This window comes from Gopherus evgoodei, chromosome 14 (assembly GCF_007399415.2).
Source record: "Gopherus evgoodei ecotype Sinaloan lineage chromosome 14, rGopEvg1_v1.p, whole genome shotgun sequence".
In the NCBI taxonomy this organism is placed as follows: Eukaryota; Metazoa; Chordata; order Testudines; family Testudinidae; genus Gopherus; species Gopherus evgoodei.
Window position 1 is genome coordinate 13,254,112 of NC_044335.1, and position 19,861 is coordinate 13,273,972.

Below are 19,861 nucleotides of genomic sequence, written 5' to 3' on the forward strand. Positions count from 1 at the left end.
ATAAACAGATTACTCAGTTAGCTTTTGGCACAAGAAGGGAAACCAGACATTTCCCAAGTTAAAAGGCAGTGCTCTAATGACAAAGAGTTGTGGTAGGAGTCCATTCTCCAATTTCCAAGAAATGTAAATGATTAATTGATTAGACAGACTCTCTTATTTTCAAGTACAGTTAAGGAAGTGTCTAGGATTACATGTAATTACCAAAAATTCTTTTCATTTTTTATCATCAGCATTAATATACTTTGGAAAGTCAAGGAAATTAAATTTTCTTTTTTAAGGTGCCTGATACATAGATTGAACTAATCATCTACTACAACAGGGGTTAATTTTCTTGCCCCTCCAGCAAACCTAAAATGAAGGGGCAAGAAATTGGAAGCAGCAGAACTGGCGACTGCATGTGTGCAGATAATATACACGAAGTAGACCCAAACCAGCGGTAAGCACTATTGGGGTTGATTCATATCGCCTTACTGTGACACAGTTAGCACTGGTGTCACAGTAACCACCATGAAAGGTTGGGGCTCCCTCTCACAGCTTCCTCCAAAAAGTCATTTGCCTCTGGATTCTGACCTTGCTGTCCAAAGAGTTTTTTCATCACTCGGTGTGTAAATGCAATTTACACAGAAATCAGTTCTTAATCTGGATTAATAAAGTCTTCAAAACAAAGGATACCAATGGAAAAAACAACAGCAAGAGAGCAATAGTGGAAGGAATGTGATGCTATAGTACTAAGTAGTAACTTATCTTAATAGGACAATGATATTATTTTAATGAATGTTTTATCACCTCTAAATTTCCATCATTTACCATAATCACAATAAATTGCTTTTCCCATAATAGAAACTAGAATAGAAAACAAAGTTGGCAATATTCCTTTGTTCCATTACAACAATATGGGTAATTCTTATCTTACTTTTCCCCTCTTTTTTCAACTGCTAAATCAAAGGAGAAAATCTCTTTCGAAGTAGATGATCGGAAGTATTTTCTAAATACAAGAAACCATAAAACATAGCTATTAAACTATAGCCACCATGGTTTTTAGGACAGGTTTAAACAATATTCTTTTGTTGAAACTTTTGTTCTAATACATCTATTTAGCTACCTACTTAAAACTATTTATATTAATAGTCAGTTGAAGGAAAAATTTCAGTATTTCGGTCTGTTGTAGTACAACCCTTAAAAGGGATAATAAATATTGATCTTAATGGTGAACCATGCACTTAAGATAACTACATTTACAAGAAATGAATGTATTTGTATCAATCTGCATAGCAAATTTTAAAACTATTCCAATTGTACTAGAACATTCTGAATTTGTACAAAACCCTATTCCATGCAAAAAGGTACAGAAATTGCATAATTACACTACTATTTCTCTCTTCCCAGTAGTAATCTTACCTGAACTTTTTATTTTATTTTACTTTATTTTATTTTAACAGAGGTACCATTGTACATTTTCTGTCCCAGTTGTAGACTTTTTCTAACAGGTCCAGATTCTAATTTTCTTGCATAATCTATTAAAGAGGAAACCAAACTCTTTTTTTCCTACAAATTCAACTAGCATAAAAAACAAAAGCACACAGGCATTCTTCTGCTGACTTGTTGCCTGCGAATGTTTTTAACTAATATTTCAAACTATGCCAATTTTGCACTGAAATTTGTCTCTCTCAACGGGGTAATATTTTAAAGTGGAACTGTACTTGAAAGCAAAACTTCTGTTTATTGATAAGAAAGAAGTATAAAGATGTCACCCTTCAGGGGTTTATTTCAGAGAGACAGTACCATCTGATGGGCAATTTGCTTTCCACATGGCACAGCTATCAAACCGCAATTTTCTGAAAGGCTGTGGTGTGGATAAAAGAGGATAATGAAGGTAGTAACACTCAGTGGGACTTGCACAAGACATTAGAGTTGATATAATTTCTAAATTTTCCTCCTCTTGCCTCTCAGCTATGGCACTCCTGATCTACTCTATCCAATACATGTAATACTAAGCACTTCTACATTGCTTTACAACCCAAATGCCCTGTATGTACATTTACTAATTAATCTCTAGGAGGTACAAAGTTTTTTTCCATGCATTTTTCAACTTAATTCACAGAAAGAACAGTTACTTACCCTACAATAACAGTGGATCTTTGAAATGTTGAAGTAGCCTTGCACAAGTTTGGAATCAGATTGGCTAAAATGTTAAAGTTTGGAATTAAAAAAAATAAGGACGTGGGATTCCATCTGTCCTCAGAGGAGGAAAATGAAGGTGAGACAAGATTATGATGATCAACAAATGGCTCAGGTAGTGGTGCTATAAGGGGGACTTTGGGATGTTTGATTACTGGGAGGCATTCATGGACAGGGGACAGTTCTCATGGGATGGCACAACTAATTAAAAGAGCTTTAAACTAGAAACTTGGGGGGAAATGATTGGGAGATGCTCATGTAATCTCCACATTAGATTTTAACATTGAAAGGGAGGAAAATCAAGTAAGAAAAGATACCACAATGGAGAACAGAAGAACAGTGAGTAGGAAAATGGACATTAAGAGGAAGGATAGTGCCCATACCAATGAAGCTAACAGTTAGGTAGACGATACTGGCAGTAGAAGGACTACACCCAATTGGGTGACGAAAATGGGCAAAGCCAAGCATCAACAATTAAAATGTTTGCACACAAATGCAAGGAGCCTGGGTAACAAAATGGAGGAACTAGAACTACTGGTACAGGAAGTGAAACCAGATATAGGGATAACAGAAACACGATGGAATAGTACTCATGACTGCAGTACAGGTATTGAAGGGTATGTGCTGTTCAGGAAAGACAGAAATAAAAGCAAAGGTGATGGAGTAGCACTGTATATTAATGATGAGGTAGATTGTAAAGAAATTAGAAGTGATGGAATGGATAAGACAGAGTCTGAGCCAAAATCACTTTAGGGAAGAAAGCAACTAGAGGTTCCCTTGGGCTAGTGCTTGAAGTATGCTACAGACCCCCCAGGATCTAATTTGGATATGGATAGAGACCTCTTTAATGTATTTAATTAAATAAATATTACTGAGAATTGCATGATTTTAAGAGCCTTTAACTTCCCAGATACAGATTGGTGGACAAGTGCTACTAATAATAGGAGAGCCCAGATTTTCCTGGATGTGATAGACGACAGATTTCTTCACCAAATAGTCACTGAATCAACAGGAGGTGATGCCACTTTAGATTTGATATTGGTGAGTAGAGAGGAGCTCACAGAAGAACTGGTTATAGGGGACAACCTTGGTTTGAGTGATCTTGAGCTAATTCAGTTTAAACTACATGGAAGGATAAACAAAAATAGATCTGCAACTAGGGTCCTTGATTTCAAAAGGGCTACCTTTAAAAAATTAAGGGAATGAGTTAGAGAAATGGACTGGACTGAAGAACTCAAGGATCTGAATGTGGAGAAGGCTTGGAATTACTTTAAATCAAAATTGCAGAAACTATCTAAAGCCTGCATCCCAAGCAAGGGGAAACAATTCATAGGAAGGGTTGCAGACCAACCTGGACGAGCAAACATCCCAAACACGTGAGTGAGGGAAAGCAGAAAGCCTACAAGGAATTAAAAGATGGAATGGATCAGCAAGGAAAACTACCTCTTGGAGGTCAGAAAGTGTAGGAATAAAGTAAGAACTGCCAAAAGACAAGCAGAGCTGGACATTGCAAATGGAATTAAAACCAATAGCAAAAGGTTCTATAGCCATATAAATAAAAAGAAAACAAAGAAAGAAGAAGTGGGACTGCTAAACACTGAGGATGGGGTGCAGATTAAAGATAATCTAGGCATGGCTCAACACCTAAACAAATACTTTGCCTCAGTTTTTAATAAGGCTAAATGAAGAGCTTGGAGGGAGTGATATGGTGACTAATGGGAACAAGGATATAGAGGTAGAAATTACCACATCCAAGATAGAAGTCAAATTCAAACAGTTCAATGGGACTAAACTAGGGACCCACATAATGTCCATCCAATAATATTAAAGGAACTGGCACATGAAATTGCAAGCCCAATAGCAAGGATTTTTAATGAATCTGTAAACTTGGAGGTTGTACCCTATGACTGGAGAATTGTTAATATAGTTCCTATTTTTAAGAAAGAAAAAAAAGTGAGCTATTAGTTTGACCTCAATTGTGTGCAAGGGCTAACAAATTTTGAAAGAGAAAGTAGTTAGCAACACAGAGGTACACAGTAATTGGGATAAAATACAACATACTGTATATACTCGATCGTACACCAGTTCGTTTATAAGCCGAGATGAATAAGTAAAATGGAAAAATGTTATAACCCCTTCATAAGCCGACCCTATAATTCAGGATCAGCAAACTTTGGCTCCCAGGTCATCACTATAAGCCGCTGGCAGACCGAGATGGTTTGTTTACCTAAACCTAAGTAAACCAAGTGTCCTGGCACGCCAGCTGCTTACTCTGACTGGCTGGGACAGGAACTGGTGGGGAAATGTTTTTTGGGGGGGAGGAGGAGAAGCTGGGAGTCAGGGACTAACCCCTGACCACCCCCCACATGACCCCACCCCTATCCCAGGACCCCCAAACTCTCCCCATCCCATCTTATCTGGGGAGGGCCAGGGGAGGATGTCTCTGGCCTGGCTGGAGCTGCTCCGGCAGGCTGGGCAGCATGCTCCGGCAGCCCAGACCATGTGGCACAGCCACAACATGTTCCAGTGGGCTGAGCCGTGCGGCACAGCCACAGTGTGCTCCGGTGGCCCAGGCAGCTGGCCACAGCCTGCTCTGGGGGGGTGGGGCCAGGTGGCAGGGCTGCAGCCTACCAGCCCCGAGGATGCAGCTGTTTCAGAGGCTGGAGGGAGAGCAGCGTGGCCAGAAGTGGAGAGACTCTGGCCCCGCCTCTTCCCTTCTGGCTCTGCTGCCTCTCCTTGCTCCCTCTGTTGGAGGGAAGGGCTGTGTCCCACGTCTGCCTTTCTATACCCGTTCATAAGCCGACCCCCTTCTCTGGTGCTTCCCTTTTTATTAAAAAAATTCAGCTTATGAACAAGTATATACGGTAGTTTTACAAAAGATAGATCATGCCAGGCCAATCTGATCGCCCTCTTTGAAAAGATAACTGATTTTTTAGACCAAGAGAAATGCAGTAGATCTAATCTACCTGGAATTCACTAAGGCATCTGATACAGTTCCACGTGGGAAATTATCAGTTACATTGGAGAAGATGGGGATTAATCTGAGAATTTTGAAAGGTGGATAAGGAAGGGGTTGAAGGGGAGATTATAACAGATCACACTGAAAGGTGAACTATTAGATTTCCTGTTAAAGGCATTGACTCAGAACAGTAATGCCTTCATGCAATCTATCTATACGACGAAACTGAAACTGTTTACACAGCCACTGAACAGGGTTAACTGCTGCTTTTGCCTCTCTTTTCCTGTTAAAACACCTTGCAGAGAAGACACTCACAAATCAGAGAAAAACTGAAGGAAATTCCCATGGATAACAAAGCAGCCAGTCAATTCTGTTTATGTGATTCAAGCTGTAACTGCTGAAAGGTAGGACACTGAATACAAGCAGAAAATATGCATGCAAATGAGCAAGTTCTAGTTCCGTTTGTGTAAGTGCTCTAATTATAAAAAGTGTCTACATTGTTTTAGTCAAATTATATATTTGTGAAGTTACCTGATCTAAGATGGTTACATTTAAACAATTATTTGAACTGTGGGAGCAATAGGCATCCAAAAGCCTTCAGAATCTGACTTTACAGATACGTAGACACACACACACACTTTACTACCAAAAAGGTAATTTTGGATTCTGAAGGTCAAATACCTATACAATTCAAATAATTGTTTAATAGGTATAGAAGATACAACTAGCTACCCACAAACTCTGATTTCACAAGGTAGCCAGAACTTAAAAATATAAAAAGAATAGCTTTTATAATAAATGAAAATCTTTTTAAATTACAATTAAGCTGATTGCATTGATATGAAAAAATTTACGTAAGAAAAATACAGCCTTTTAATACCAATTTTTTTTTAAAGTTTTCATGATACTAAAATCTTCTCTTTCTGCCACATAACAAAATCAGGGTTTGTACCTCAACTACTTAGACTACAAGATATTTGAGGTAAGAATCATCTTCTTGTTGTGTTTGTACAGTGGCTAGCACAGTGGGGTCCGGGTCTAAGACTGGGGCTCCTAGGAACTATGGTAATAATAACAGATACAAATGTACCTTTTATACCTATTAACAAATTTAGCTTTATGCATTTAAAGCTTGGCATCTCTGTGTTATTGTTTATTCAGTGTCTTTTAAAACAAATGTGGAACTCTAAGCCTAAAGACATAAAAGCCAGATTAGGGGTTTTTTTCCCCCCTAAATTTATGTACATTTGATTGTTGAAAACATATAAAAAGGGCTGGAATTATCTTCCAAGGAATCTACATATCTTCCTACTCCTACTGTCCCCTGTTCCCACCCACCCACACACACACACACCAGCCACCGTCTAAACCAGGGCTGGGCAAACTTTTTGACCTGAGGGCCACATCTCAGTATGGAAATTGTGTGGCAGGCCATGAATGCTTACGCAATTGGGGGTTGGGGTGCAGGGGTGCAGATAGGCTCCAGCTGGGGTTGCGGGCTCTGGGCTGGGGCCAGAAATGAGTTCAGGATGTGGGAGTGGGCTCCAGGCTGGGGTAATGGGTTGGGATGCGAGAAGTGGCATGTTCTCCCTCAGGATCCTATGCGGAGGCATGGCCAGATGGCTCTGCGCATTGCCCCGTCCACAGGCGCCGCCCCCGCAACTCCCCGCATAGCCCCCTGGCTGCCCATATGCATAGGAGCTGGAGGAGGGACATGCTGCTGCTTCGGGAGCTGCATGGAACCACGGCATGTGCGGAGCGGGGCAAGCCCCTGACCCTGTTCCCCAGCAGGAGCTCAAGGGCTGGATTAAAAGGTCTGACAGGCCGGATGCGACCTGTGGCCTGTAGTTTGCCCACCCCTGCTCTAAACAGAGCAAGAATTTAGAAGGAAGGATTGACTAGTGTTTTATTAGACCTGAGGCTAAACCATCGTTCATGTGCCAGCCAATCACAAGCTTATGCATTAATATGGTGCTTCAGAAGATAAATGACTACTAGCTAAAAATACTTTTTGGAGGCCAGTATGTAAAGATGCCACTTCAAAAGACTATTCATTAGAACAGTAATTCAAGTATTGAAAAATTCATTTTCCTCGGTGCGTGGGGAAGCAGAGGCAGGATGGAGGTGAAAGAAAAAGGATAAGGAGGGAAGAGGAGAAAAGACACTTTAAGCTATTAATTTGTAGAATTTAAACCTTCCTCCAGAGTTTCTAGTTCTCAAAAGTTGCAAACAACCCTCCAACTGTGAACTAATACACTGCTGTCTGCAGAGGGCAGCTTTGGTCCCTTGTTTCTGTTCAGTTTTCCTAAACATCCACAAAGTGAAATCAACAAGACTCTCGTCAGTTTCACAGTTACTCTTCATAATCCTAAAGGGTTTGTCTACACAGTCTTTTGGCCCAAGCCTCCCAGCCTGGGTTGACAAACTTGGCCTAGCGAGGCTCTTGCTAGTGCTCTAAAAACAGTTTATACACAGCACTTTGAAGTTGTGGCTGGTGCTGCAGCTTAGGCTCAAGTCTGAAGCCTAATGAAGTGGGTGGGTTTCCGGGTCTGAACTCCAGCCTGAGCTGCAACTTCAAAGCACTGTCTACACAGCTATTTTTAAAGCTGTAGCATGAACTCCAGTATATCCACCTGGCCTAGGAGGCTCACTCCTGATTTGCTCCAAAGTGCTATTTAGACATACTCAAATAGGCTTGTTAAAAGTAAGCTCTATAATACAGGCAAGTAGTGGAGATACACAGGGGAGGAAAAAAAAAAAGCTGAGGAGGAGCAGATGATACACTTAATTCCTTCCCCTAACTTTTGCAGGAGTCAGGAGGAGTGGCAGAGTAGTCAATCCTTGCCCACAGAACCCCTTATGATGTATTCTGGGGAGGGGGGGGTGAGGGAGAGGAGCAACAAAACAGCAAAGGCTTCAAACTTGTCATCCAGAGGCTGATGCAAAAGAGATCCTCAAGAATAGTCTGCGGACAACCCCACTGTAAGAATCTCAGCATTTTCCTCTTCATGGCAGCTGGGAAGAAGTAGGCTGTGTTTCTCACTAGGATATTGCTCTTGGATCTGCCTGGTGGGTCCCCATTTCCTCACATTTTTGATTGGCCCCTTTGGCTAGTAGGCTGCTAGCTGATAAGTGCCTGATGAATGTTTCAGGTTCTGCAGTAACCTTAAGTCATGCAGGAGTAGATACTCCCTTTTCCATACAGGCCCTCAGATGGCTGAAGTGGCCTTCAAATTAATTCTGAGTACAACTCTTTTGCTGAAATCTGAAAATATATTTGGATAAGTTTAACTTCTTTCTGCTGAAAAAACTTCTAGGGAGAAGCATTGTCTTTGGAGTGATTGTCTTTACTTATCAATCCTAGGACTAAACATATCACCCAATAGTGACAACCAGTGGAACACTCTCTCCAAGAATACTGTGCTGAATGTCACTGCCTGAATGTCATCTGTATTGTGAGAAAAACATGTCAATCTTGCAAAGGAGCCCCCCAGCTCTGCACAGGGTACACAACTTTCAATTCTAAGTCAAAACAAAACAGTACTTCAAAGACCAAGAGCCTTGGCAAGACTGACTGTCAGTGTCTCTCTCAAGAAGGCTGATACCTGTCATTTATATCATGTACAGGATCAAATACACGACAAAAGTCTCAACATAATAATTCTTCTAAACTGTTCATCAAGAAGGTTGTTCAGCAAAATTAACTGGATGGCAAAATGATTAAATTCTGGGAAGAGGGAACAAGAGAAACAGCAAAAACAAATGACAGAAACATGATTTAGAATACTATCTGAATTCTGCAGTTCATTTCCATAGGTTCCTTTTATGAAGCCCTATGCACATGAATTAGAGATAAAATATCAACCTTATTTTAGTTACGAAAGAAAAGGTCATCCAATACAATATGCATACAGAGATGTGACAATTAATACATTACAGCATCTAAAACAATAGTGCTATTGGTTATTAAGGACCCTATGCTGCAACTCTGTATACAGAGTTTCCTTTAAAGTCAGAGCCTTTCATTTTTGGAGTGCCTGCAGCAGCTCCTTAAGATATTTCTAGGCCATTTCTGTACTTATTTCTGACCAACAGACTTTTTGTTCAATCAAAGTGACAAAAGTGCAGCTGTAGACCTACTCACACATACTGTTTTTAGACTGGAAATACACAAAACACAAATGCAGTTCTCTCTCTCTCTCAAGGCAGTTTTCATACCCAAAAGCTCCTCAGCTCCTACCGGGCTTATCTATTCTCTTTTTACTTATTTAAACAAATGTTAAATTTTATAAAAGCAGAAGGGAAATATTTAGATTAAGAGAACACAAAGAAAGGCAAGTGTCTCTTCTAGGATTTTTGTTTTTAAACTTCAAGCTGCTATGGAAATCCGAACACACCCCTCCACTATACTCAGTTGTCTGCTTAAATTGGAAAGTTTCAGCAGACAAAGAGTTAAGAAAAGCATAAGGTTTTTTCCAGATCGTTCATAGTGCTGTGATAGCAACCCAAAGGTTAAAGCCATAGAATACTATTTATAATCAGCTACAACATAGTTTCTACAGATCTCAGACTGGTTTTTACTTCCTTAAAAGGCTGCGTCAGAGCAATGACAAAACAAATCCGCAGAAGCTGAAGCTTTCTTTCATTATTACATTAGAGGACATTGTTGCCTCTGAATATTAAAGGAGCTACTGCAGAACAAATATATTATGCAGTTAAATGAACTAACCAGTAAATGAAAACATTTCATGTTAATATTTAACTGATTTCACATGACATTTCCACATAAGGAACAAAATGAAAGACTATGCCTGAATTTTCCCTGAAGGACAATGGATTACACATGGGATTTCTTTATTAAATTCTGCTGCAAATGTCTAGCTTCTCCTGTACAAGGTGAGTTTCCATAAGCTGGATTTTAAGATTTATTTATTGCAACATCCCTTAAGAGAACTATAAAGAATGCTTTAATTTTGACCAAAGCATTGCACTTAGTTTTAAAAGTGTTTTTCAATATATTACTTTTGTCTGAAAAATACAGTTCCTGTTATGTATATTTATGAAGAAAGCTTATTATACGTAAAGCTTTAAAATCTTTATAAAAATCTTGTAACTGCAATTTAAGGTTTCTAGCAAACAACTAATTTTCTTACAACTGCATAACCCAAGTGATTTACAGTTTCTGTAATAGCATTTGCATTAAACTGCAGTGCTCAAAAATTTCGTGCAGTAAACCAACGAAGAAAACAGCTAAGAGATTAGCCTTCATAAACCTGGTTGGTGTTCTAGTCAGTATGGATCCAATATTCACCTTTTAGTGTCAACAGTATTTTAATTCCAAAGAAACTATTTATTGGGGGTCCAATCTAGCAAAATTTTCATTTACCTCACTGAGTGTAGGATAAGACCCATAACAATTTATTTAAAAAACAGTTGTAAGAAGTAAGGATACAATAAAGTGACATTCACTACCATTACTTTCTTTCAGAATGTACGCTTGGAGTTTGTAACATTTTTTAGAATTTTATTGCTCACTTCCCTGTATAATTCTACCACGACCTGCTGTATAACTCTCTCTTTAATCAGATAACAAACAACCTAAGTACATATAAAAACAAACTTTAAAATGAAGCGTAAGTGCTTTTTAACCCCTTACTTTCTTTATAATAAAATATTTTCTCTTCTAAAGGCATTTTTTTTGCTCTGTACCACACCTAGCACACAGGGTTCCCAATCCTGACTGAGGCCAGTTAGCGCTACAATAAATAAAACAGATTCCAAGAAAAAAATATTAAAGTGGATTTTTCGCCATTTATGTTTGTTTTTTACATTTGAGGTTAAAATATTATGCATATTCCTAAAATGTTTAAGAAATACACATTGGGGAAGGAATCTTCTCTTCTTAGATGTTTGTGAAGTGCTGTATATATTTATGATACTATATAAAAAAAACCACAACCCTTTATAATGCTTAGCTACTACAGTGCTAAGCACTACAGAAAAACCCAAAACAAATCTTAATAATCTCATGCAAAACCCCCTAGAGCAGTGTTTCTCAAACTGGGGCCACCGCTTGTGTAGGGAAAGCCCCTGGCGGGCCGGGCCGGGCCAGTTTACTTGCCCTGTCCACAGGTCCGGCCGATCGCAGCTCCCACTGGGAGCCAGGCTGCTCCAGGTCAATGGGAACTGCTGGACCCAGCAAGGGCTGAGGGATGTACTGTCCGCCGCTTCCAGCATCTCCCATTGGCCTGCAGCGACGAACCGCGGCCAGTGGGAGCCGTGATCGGCCGGACTTGCGGACGGGGCAGGTAAACAAACTGGCCCAGCCCGCCAGGGGCTTTCCCCACACAAGCGGCGGTCCCAGTTTGAGAAACACTGCTCTACAGGATGCTATTTATAGGTTTGACTGTTTTAAAGACAGTTTAAATATAAGTAATAAACAGACTAGAGTTTGATTCCTCAGTAACGCCTCAGTTTTTAAATCTATCCATTAAATAATATTTCAAGAAAAAAATTCCTCCTCCTGCAGACATGTTGCATTTCCTAATCTGGTTCTAAAGTATATAGATAGCAGTCCTATAAAATTATATGCCAGTGGATTTTCAATACCTTTTAATAACTTTGCATTTCCTGTCCTTCAGTGCAATACTTATGCTGATGTCCAGCACAGTGAATGTCCCATGTGACACATGCCCTAGAGATCTCACCATTCACTAATTCAGAGTGACCTCTCTGTTCTCTGTTTAATCATTCACTCATTATAAAACAGTTATTCTGGCTCTAAGACAAAGCCAGGACCACTCTACTGTAGCAAACCCTCCGCCCCGTAACCCCAGCTACTGGGTACATAATGTCCATTATACTAACCTATTCTTGGATCTGTTAGTCAGCTGGCAGCAGGCTACACTCCCAGTGCCTGTCACATTTCATTTCTGCTGTGAAAACGCTGTGTCTGTCTTTCAAAAGACATTCTTCTCCTCTTGCTTTCTCCACAACATGAAAAGGTTGATGCTGATGTGAGTGCTGAATTGTTCAGCTTCAAGAGATGCAACGGACTCACTTAAAAGCATGCTTCCAGATATATGTTTACAAAGTAAACATATCCCTTATGAGCCACTAAGAAAATATTCTTCTGGGACCTGATTTCCTAATGTTGTTCTTAGGTCTGCGTGTTCAGTGCATACTGAAGAGTACTGCTGACTGACGCACAGTTAGGGCATAGAAGCAAAATGGATGAATCTTCCATCTAGTGTTCCAGAAAATGGATTAATATGCTGAACAAGAAAAATAAGCCATTCTTCCAGCTTGAAATCCTGTGCTCTCTAGTAAGGACAATATGATAAATACATTATTTGCCAAAAGTCTAATAAGATTTAAAGATTATATGTTATAGAAGATCTCCAATTTTCAACTTTGATTTGTGCTGAGTTGTGTTATCCTCTGTTTGTAATGCTTTAGAAGCTTGAAAACAAAATTACTTTATTTGAACTTCTATTTGAAAGGAACGAGAAACTTTTGTTTTAACAAAAGCATGAAATCTTAAGATTGTAAGAAATAGCTATGGAAAGATCTAAATTAATAAACTGCATTGATTTTCTTTGCTCATGAGACTAATGATAAATTCTGATATCAAGTGATGTTGACAGATGAAAAATATGCTATATTTGTGTGTGAAATATCAATATTTTGCTATAAGCAGTTAACTTAAATAAAGGTTAAAATATTACATAAAGCAGTAGAAAGCATGAATTGTCTGTACAATTACAAGTAAAACTGTTAGAACCTAAAATAATATTTATCAGACTATCAATTTCATTGAATGTCTTTTCTTTTCTAGGAAGGTATATATCCTATGCCAAACACTTCAAGGATAAGGACTAATGACTTGGGAGACTGGACTGCTGTAATGTCATGCTTATGATCTGAGGTATCTGTAAAAATATATATTTTCACATATAAAACATGAAATTCTAAACAATTTTGCTGTAACAGAACTGAATTGACTGATCTATACATGTTAGAAAGTAAATTACAGGTACTGTCTTTTAAGGATAGATTTAAGTAAGCTACAAACAAGAAAATGCATTGTGTTTTCAGGTTGTTTATTCAAAAGCACTAATTTAAAGACGTTACAGACAAAAAACAAATGAACCATGGCTCACTTTTTATTATAACGATGGTAACAAAGGTATAGAGATACCTTTGTGGATCATATTGTGATCTCTGGCTCTTATTTTAGTAGTTTTTCTACAGCTAAACATATCAGAGAGAGAGATGTGAAGCTTTAGTATTGTCAAAACGAATCTGGTATGTCCTATCTACTCCTATCAGAGGAGCATCCATTTAATATCGGCTGTCAAAAGAGATTAAAATATTTAATAACTCTTGGGCTGACAGGAGAAAAAAACAAAAAGTACAGCTAATGTAAGTAATAATTGGAATCTGCAGAGAATGCAACAGCGGATATGTTCAGCTCCTTATTGTCAATAAGAGTGAACACAGGGTGGGGGAACAAAGTTAAAAAGCTTATTTTAGAATGCGATACTTACTCCTAACTGCCTTCCCATATTGGTGCTTGTGAAATTTAGCACTTCTATGCAATACTAAGAATATAATTTCTGCATCTACAAATGCATAATTGTTTTATCATGTTAAAGAAATTAAAACACTATTTCCCCCCCCTTTTAGGTAATTTGAACTGTGTTTAATTGAACTATGGTCAGAAGAAAGTTTCTAGAGAGCAAAAAATGAACCAACTTGATGCAACAAAATCAGGATTTTTAGTGTGCATTGGCCTCTGTATTTTCATCCTCACTTTTATCTATGTAAGAAACACATTTTCTAAGGTACCAAGTGAACAAAAATCCTTCCCAGATACAGCAGAATGCGGTGTTTATCCAGATGAGCTTTGTTCAGCGCTTTTTGAGGGGAAAAGTGCTGCACCTCAAATTGGAAATTGGTGTCAGATTATTCACCAACCTGAAATGCCTGACTGCATACGGACTCCATGCAATTGCTCTACAGTCTTGAAGAGTCTGCATTTTATAACAAGACCACTATCTGAAGAAGAAGGAAACTTCTCCTTGGCATACATCATCACAATTCACAAGGAGTTAGAAATGTTTGTGAAGCTACTCAGAGCCATTTATCTGCCTCAGAATGTTTATTGCATACACATAGATGAAAAGTCACCACAGGATTACAAAACTGCAGTGCAAAACCTAGTTAACTGCTTTGAAAACATTTTTATTTCATCAAAAAGAGAAAATGTTGTTTATGCAGGATTTTCAAGATTACAAGCGGATATTAATTGTATGAAGGATTTAGTTAATGCCAAAACTCAATGGAATTATGTTATTAATCTGTGTGGCCAGGATTATCCCATCAAAACAAACAAAGAAATTATACAGTACATCAAAAGTAAATGGAATGACAAAAATATTACGCCTGGGGTGGTCCAACCTCCTCATATGAAACATAGGACGCATCTTAGTTACAAAGAATATGTACATTCAGGAACATCCTACGTGTATCCAACCAAGAATATGAAAGATGATCCTCCACATAACTTAACTATATATTTTGGTAGTGCTTACTATGTACTCACTAGAAAGTTTGTGGAGTTTACACTGACCGACGTACGTGCAAAAGATTTGCTTGAATGGTCAAGGGACACATACAGTCCAGATGAGCACTACTGGGTCACACTGAATCGTTTAAATGGTAAGATGCATGTTATTTATACTATGAATTGCTTCCTTGTCCCACATTATTATGACATTTCAGCCCAGGAGGGTGATAAGGTTCCCTTTGGAACCCAGTGATGCCATTGTGTATCAGCTGTAGAGGTTACCGCCTCCATCCGCAGCGGATGTGCTGCAGTGTCCACATCCTCTGATGGTGTGGGAAATAAAAGAAGGAATCTTGAAGTATAACAAGTCTCTCAAATGGCAGTGCAGACCACTCGTTACTGGGCTAGAAAAATGCAGCTTTTAAGCATGTCCCCTAACCCCCTGTACAGACTACTTGTTCTAATGCAGCAATAAATTGGGCAAACTCATCTGTCATTTTAAATATCTGTAAAATGAAGAAACAATGAGGCAATACTTTTAAAAGATAGCTTCAAAGACAATCAAAACTATTTGTGTTACAGAAAATAACTGTCTTTAGCTTTGGGGTTTTTTTTTTAGATGCTCCAGCTGCTACACCAAATGCACAGTGGGAAGGAAATATACGAGCTATTAAATGGAAAGATCAAGAAGGAGTTGCACATAATGGCTGCAAAGGTACTGTGATAACTGAAAACAGAACCAGGCCCTTTCAAAACACTGTATTTATGAAATACCACTCTCAGATAAATTGATGCACTTGCTCTAACATCCATTGCAGAATAATTCTTATGTTTCATAATTATCCATGAAATGTCTCAGTCTTGGATATTTTATTTTTTTAAAGTATCAAATAAAAGCAACCATACTAAACTACTCTTATATCCAGTCCAAATATCTTTCAGTATCTTAGAATACTGCAGACTGTTACAGTACCTATTTACTAAATTGTTCTTTTAACCCCCAACTAAGAAGATAGTTCTATAATTAAGTGAGTTAATGACTGAGTTCCACACATTTAACATTTCAGTAGCATTAAAGCTTAAACAACTAGTGTTTTTACAAGCCACTGCACACTCACATAATTCCCACCTATTAAATGAACATATATCCAGTGCACTAACCTTAGTAGGTCGTCTTAAACAGAAGAGAACAGATTCACCTGACATCCATTTGACAAATACGCACATTCATCAAGTGAGTGTGCATGTGCCCACAAGGTAACTCAGGGTTGGCCCATGTGCAGTCCAGCAATACAGGCAAAAAACGCAGAAATATAGTGATGTCTAAAGAGCAGTTTGACCCTGGCAGAGCATTCAATCACCTACCTGAATTTAAACCTGAAACTGCCATAAACTAAGCATAGAGAAAATTTGGGGACAGGACAAAACAAGATGAATGAATTGTTGTATCCCAGAGGAGAGCATGGGATCAGACCACCAACAGGTCAAGTGAGAAACATGAAGCACTGCAATGTGTCTCTGAAGCAGCAAGTCTGGGTACAATGTACACCCTTGTCTAAAATCAATAGTCAGCATGTAGCTCCTTGTTTTTGTAAGTAACAAAACAGTAATATTCTTTATATTTACTTCAACAGTGCTTCATAAGCAGACATCTATTTGTCATTAATGTTAGTAGCACCTTAAAGTATTTTTAAAAAACATCTAATTCACTATTCCCCACTTCGTTGTACCTTCTGTATTTCAGTCAGCTTGGAATTGTGAATATATTTACATTTTATCTTTACAGGTCATTACATCCGAGATATTTGTGTCTATGGACTGGGGGATTTACAGTGGATCATTGAATCACCTAATCTATTTGCCAACAAGTTTGAGCCCACAACATATCCACTTGTTATGGACTGCCTAGAGAGACGCTATAGGCTTAAAGTATTGCAGCAAGCTGAAGTCCCACTAGAAGCCCACTGGCATTTTCAGGAAAGTAACTATTTTAATATGAAGTTGAATGTCTGAGCCTACTGAATATCTAAAATATTGAGGAGAAAGAATGGGAAGAAATTAGTAACATGTCTTTTAAAAGTGCAGACTTCTTCATATAAATTATATTTAGGGAAGGTGGTATCATCAACCTCGCTCCTGTTCTGTTGTTCACCAACTACCATCTCTGGGACTACAAACTGTAAGAAAGTTCCTATCGGTGTTAAGAAACCCTTAATTATGAACTAGAGTACAACCACGATTACTTCAGTACAGACTGCTTTTGAGAAAGTTCTGAAGAATATGGACGAAAAGCTCAGAAGACCAATTTTTAATAAGATGTGACTTTTTTCCCTATACCTGAATAAACTACCATATGATTATATATGAGACTTATCAAACAGAAGCAGAAAATTCAAGCTACTCCTTAAAATGATTCATTCAATGAAGAAATCATTGTTTCATATGTCCCTGAAGAAAGCACCATTCAAGTTGCTGAACCAGAAATTAAGAAGCACAGACTGAACAAAGACAAAATATTAAGATTTTAAAGTTAAATTAAGTGGTGTCTAACTATACGTCCTAGTAAGTAACTTATTTTTAATCAAGGGAGAAGTTTACATTACATACACTAGTCTTAAAGGAATAGTGTAGGTTGAAAACATTCACTGAGTTGTTTTTTTAACTTAGAGTTGCAAGTAACACCTAAATTTCTAAAACTGAAAGAAGTCAAATTATATATATGTGCTATTTTCTCAATTTATTGTGTGTATTCGTCAGCACTTTGTATATAGTCAATTTCACTGTTTTGTTGATGGCCTGTTACACTTCCTGGTTCATGCACTAGCATGGCAACATCACTTAAGCACTGCTCCGGTGGAAACTTACATGCATATTTTTCACTGGAGGGTACTTATCAGTAGCAGAGCTGCTATTAGTTGAGTTTGGAGCTGGGGAGACCCTTTTTCTTGGGATCTCTGAATGGAACTGGCAAACAATGGGAGCATAGACAGGGCAAGAAGGAACAGATTGTACCTGGGGCTGGGGAGCAACTGAAAACTGGCCAACTGGCCCATTCTTTCATTCCACAGGGTATGCAAGCAGCCCACTTCTTTCCAACACCTACACATAGCTGTACAGTTCAGAGAATAACTAGCAGCACATGGACATGCACACCACCTCCAAATCCATTTGTGGATTAAAGGAAGCACTGTTCTGCATCAGGAAGATGGTGTCCCCATCCATACCCTATGAACAACCAACAAACAGAGGCAGTAGTGCAAGGATTCCACACAGGTTTGGGCAAGGACCTGTTTTCACTTCCCAGGACCCCTCTACTGGTTCTGGGGAACAAAGCAGTTCTTCTCTCCTTAAGCCTCTCCTGGCTGGCCTTGCCTCAATCCTGCACTGAAATGACCGGTAGGAGTATGGGGGCACAAGCACATTTGGGTGTTGGGTGTTCTCAGGCCAGCCCACTCTCCCTTGAGCAAGAAATCCATATAAGCATCAGCAGAAGAGAAAAACAATTCAAACTATGTCATTGATGAAAGGGGACTTGTGGAGAAACTTCCATTTTTTTAGGGCACTTAAAAAAATCCGAGTTGTCTGTCCCTGCAAAAAAATGTGTGCAGTGGAACTTCATTCCCATGACCCCAAATACACTCCTATATTTCCTAGAAGTTAATTTTGACTTAATAAAATACATACTACTATTTATACATTGCAAATCTAGAGACTTCCGTCTAGGTACTATATTTTTCCTACGGTTGCCAATGGGTTCTGCTTTTCGAAAATTTTAGAGGCACTCAACAGACCTTTGCTGTGCTCTGCCATTTATTTATGTATGGTATTTAATGGACTTCTGCCATGCTTTGGCAAGTACTTTTAAAAATCATCTAATATCATGCTCTGGAGTTCCTTTTTCACTCGGTTGCAGTCTCCTCATAATATTTCTCTGGGGAGTTCACAGGGGCCGCCCTTAAATTTAACCCATTCTCCAGCATGGTTCTTATTTCTTCATATTTAAATTCTTAAACCTTTTTAATGCCATTTCCTTAAAAGCTAGTTTATGACCCCCAAACTAAGGGGTGTATACCTTACATACTCAAGATGTGCGGATCCAAGTCATGCCACTACTATTTTGGGGTTCCCCCAAGACCTCTTCCACTGGGTTCCCCACGAACTCAGTTCAACTCCAGTCTCATCACTTAACTTGCTTTATCAGAAGTACAGCAAAGCCGCGCTGAGCTGACCAGACTCAAGTGTCAGGGTGGATATAGGGGGCACATCCAGTTACCCAGCAAAACTCTTCTTCTTTTATTTAAATTTACCCATTTGCACTGCATCATACGTTCTGGGACTGGCTTCATCACTTTGAAAGAACCAATCCTTATACAGCAGGCACTGTTCGTGCACTACTTACTTTTTACCTCATTTTATGTTCCAGGCTTACCTTATCCAATGGTATTATCTTGTCCGTTGTAAATGGTTCTCTGGGTGTTCCTCCTTATCTTAGCTAGTTCAGACATTCTGTTTCTAGCTTGCTGATCCATTTCCCTCCCTAATCCTCTCTCCCAACAAATAAGGCCTCATCCAGGTCCAAATACTTGTGTCAAATCAGACCTATACCTGTGAGGTGGCAAAGTACTATTCTCTCCTTTCCAGATGCAAAAACTGAGCCACAGAGAGGTTAAGTGATGTACTCAAGGCCATAGTGATTTCCCTTCCTGAGATTGAGTTTGGAGCTGAGCCATATTATTGAATAGTTTCTTGGCAACACAGTTTATTTGAAAATAACTTTAACATAAGCACTGGGCATCTGTTTCCCTATTTATTTAGCAAGTCAAAAAATTCAGCCTCTGCCTCCATAATTATCCATGGTATAAAAAGAATCAGCATACAACTTAGTTATTTAAAAATACATTGCAGCATAACTCTTATGAATTTCATGGTTTAAAGTCACAGGGTAAACTAGTAAATGCCTTTTCTCAAGAAAATTCATCATTAGAGCATTTTTCACTTTGTTTAGACTGTTGTTGAAAACTAGGGATTTTGTTACATGCATCAGTCATAACAAAATTAGCTTTGAACCTTCTCTTTAAACACCATTATAAAATATTGTGTATTTATCTGTTCTGCACAAATGTTGTAGAAAATAAAAGTAATGATCACAATCA

The 19,861-nt window shown here is 38.7% G+C and overlaps 2 protein-coding genes across 4 annotated transcripts in view; one reads left to right on the plus strand and one right to left on the minus strand.

Annotated features, from left to right (window-relative positions):
* Window positions 1–19,861, minus strand: part of RTF2 (replication termination factor 2) — a 52,626-nt gene that overhangs the window by 13,228 nt on the left and 19,537 nt on the right. The gene's annotated exons all lie outside the window — the stretch shown is intronic.
* Window positions 9,722–19,861, plus strand: LOC115635274 (beta-1,3-galactosyl-O-glycosyl-glycoprotein beta-1,6-N-acetylglucosaminyltransferase 7-like). Of its 3 annotated transcripts, none has more exons than XM_030533709.1 (6): window positions 9,722–10,033; window positions 12,301–12,462; window positions 12,975–13,064; window positions 13,826–14,860; window positions 15,328–15,423; window positions 16,495–19,861. In XM_030533709.1, exons 4-6 carry the CDS (start codon window positions 13,885–13,887, stop codon window positions 16,719–16,721), a joined length of 1,299 nt encoding a protein of 432 aa, XP_030389569.1. In that variant the 5' UTR covers window positions 9,722–10,033; window positions 12,301–12,462; window positions 12,975–13,064; window positions 13,826–13,884; the 3' UTR covers window positions 16,722–19,861. The 3 variants fall into 3 exon arrangements, with proteins under 3 accessions (XP_030389569.1, XP_030389570.1, XP_030389571.1); XM_030533710.1 differs by having other exon boundaries at window positions 12,315–12,462; XM_030533711.1 differs by lacking the exon at window positions 12,301–12,462.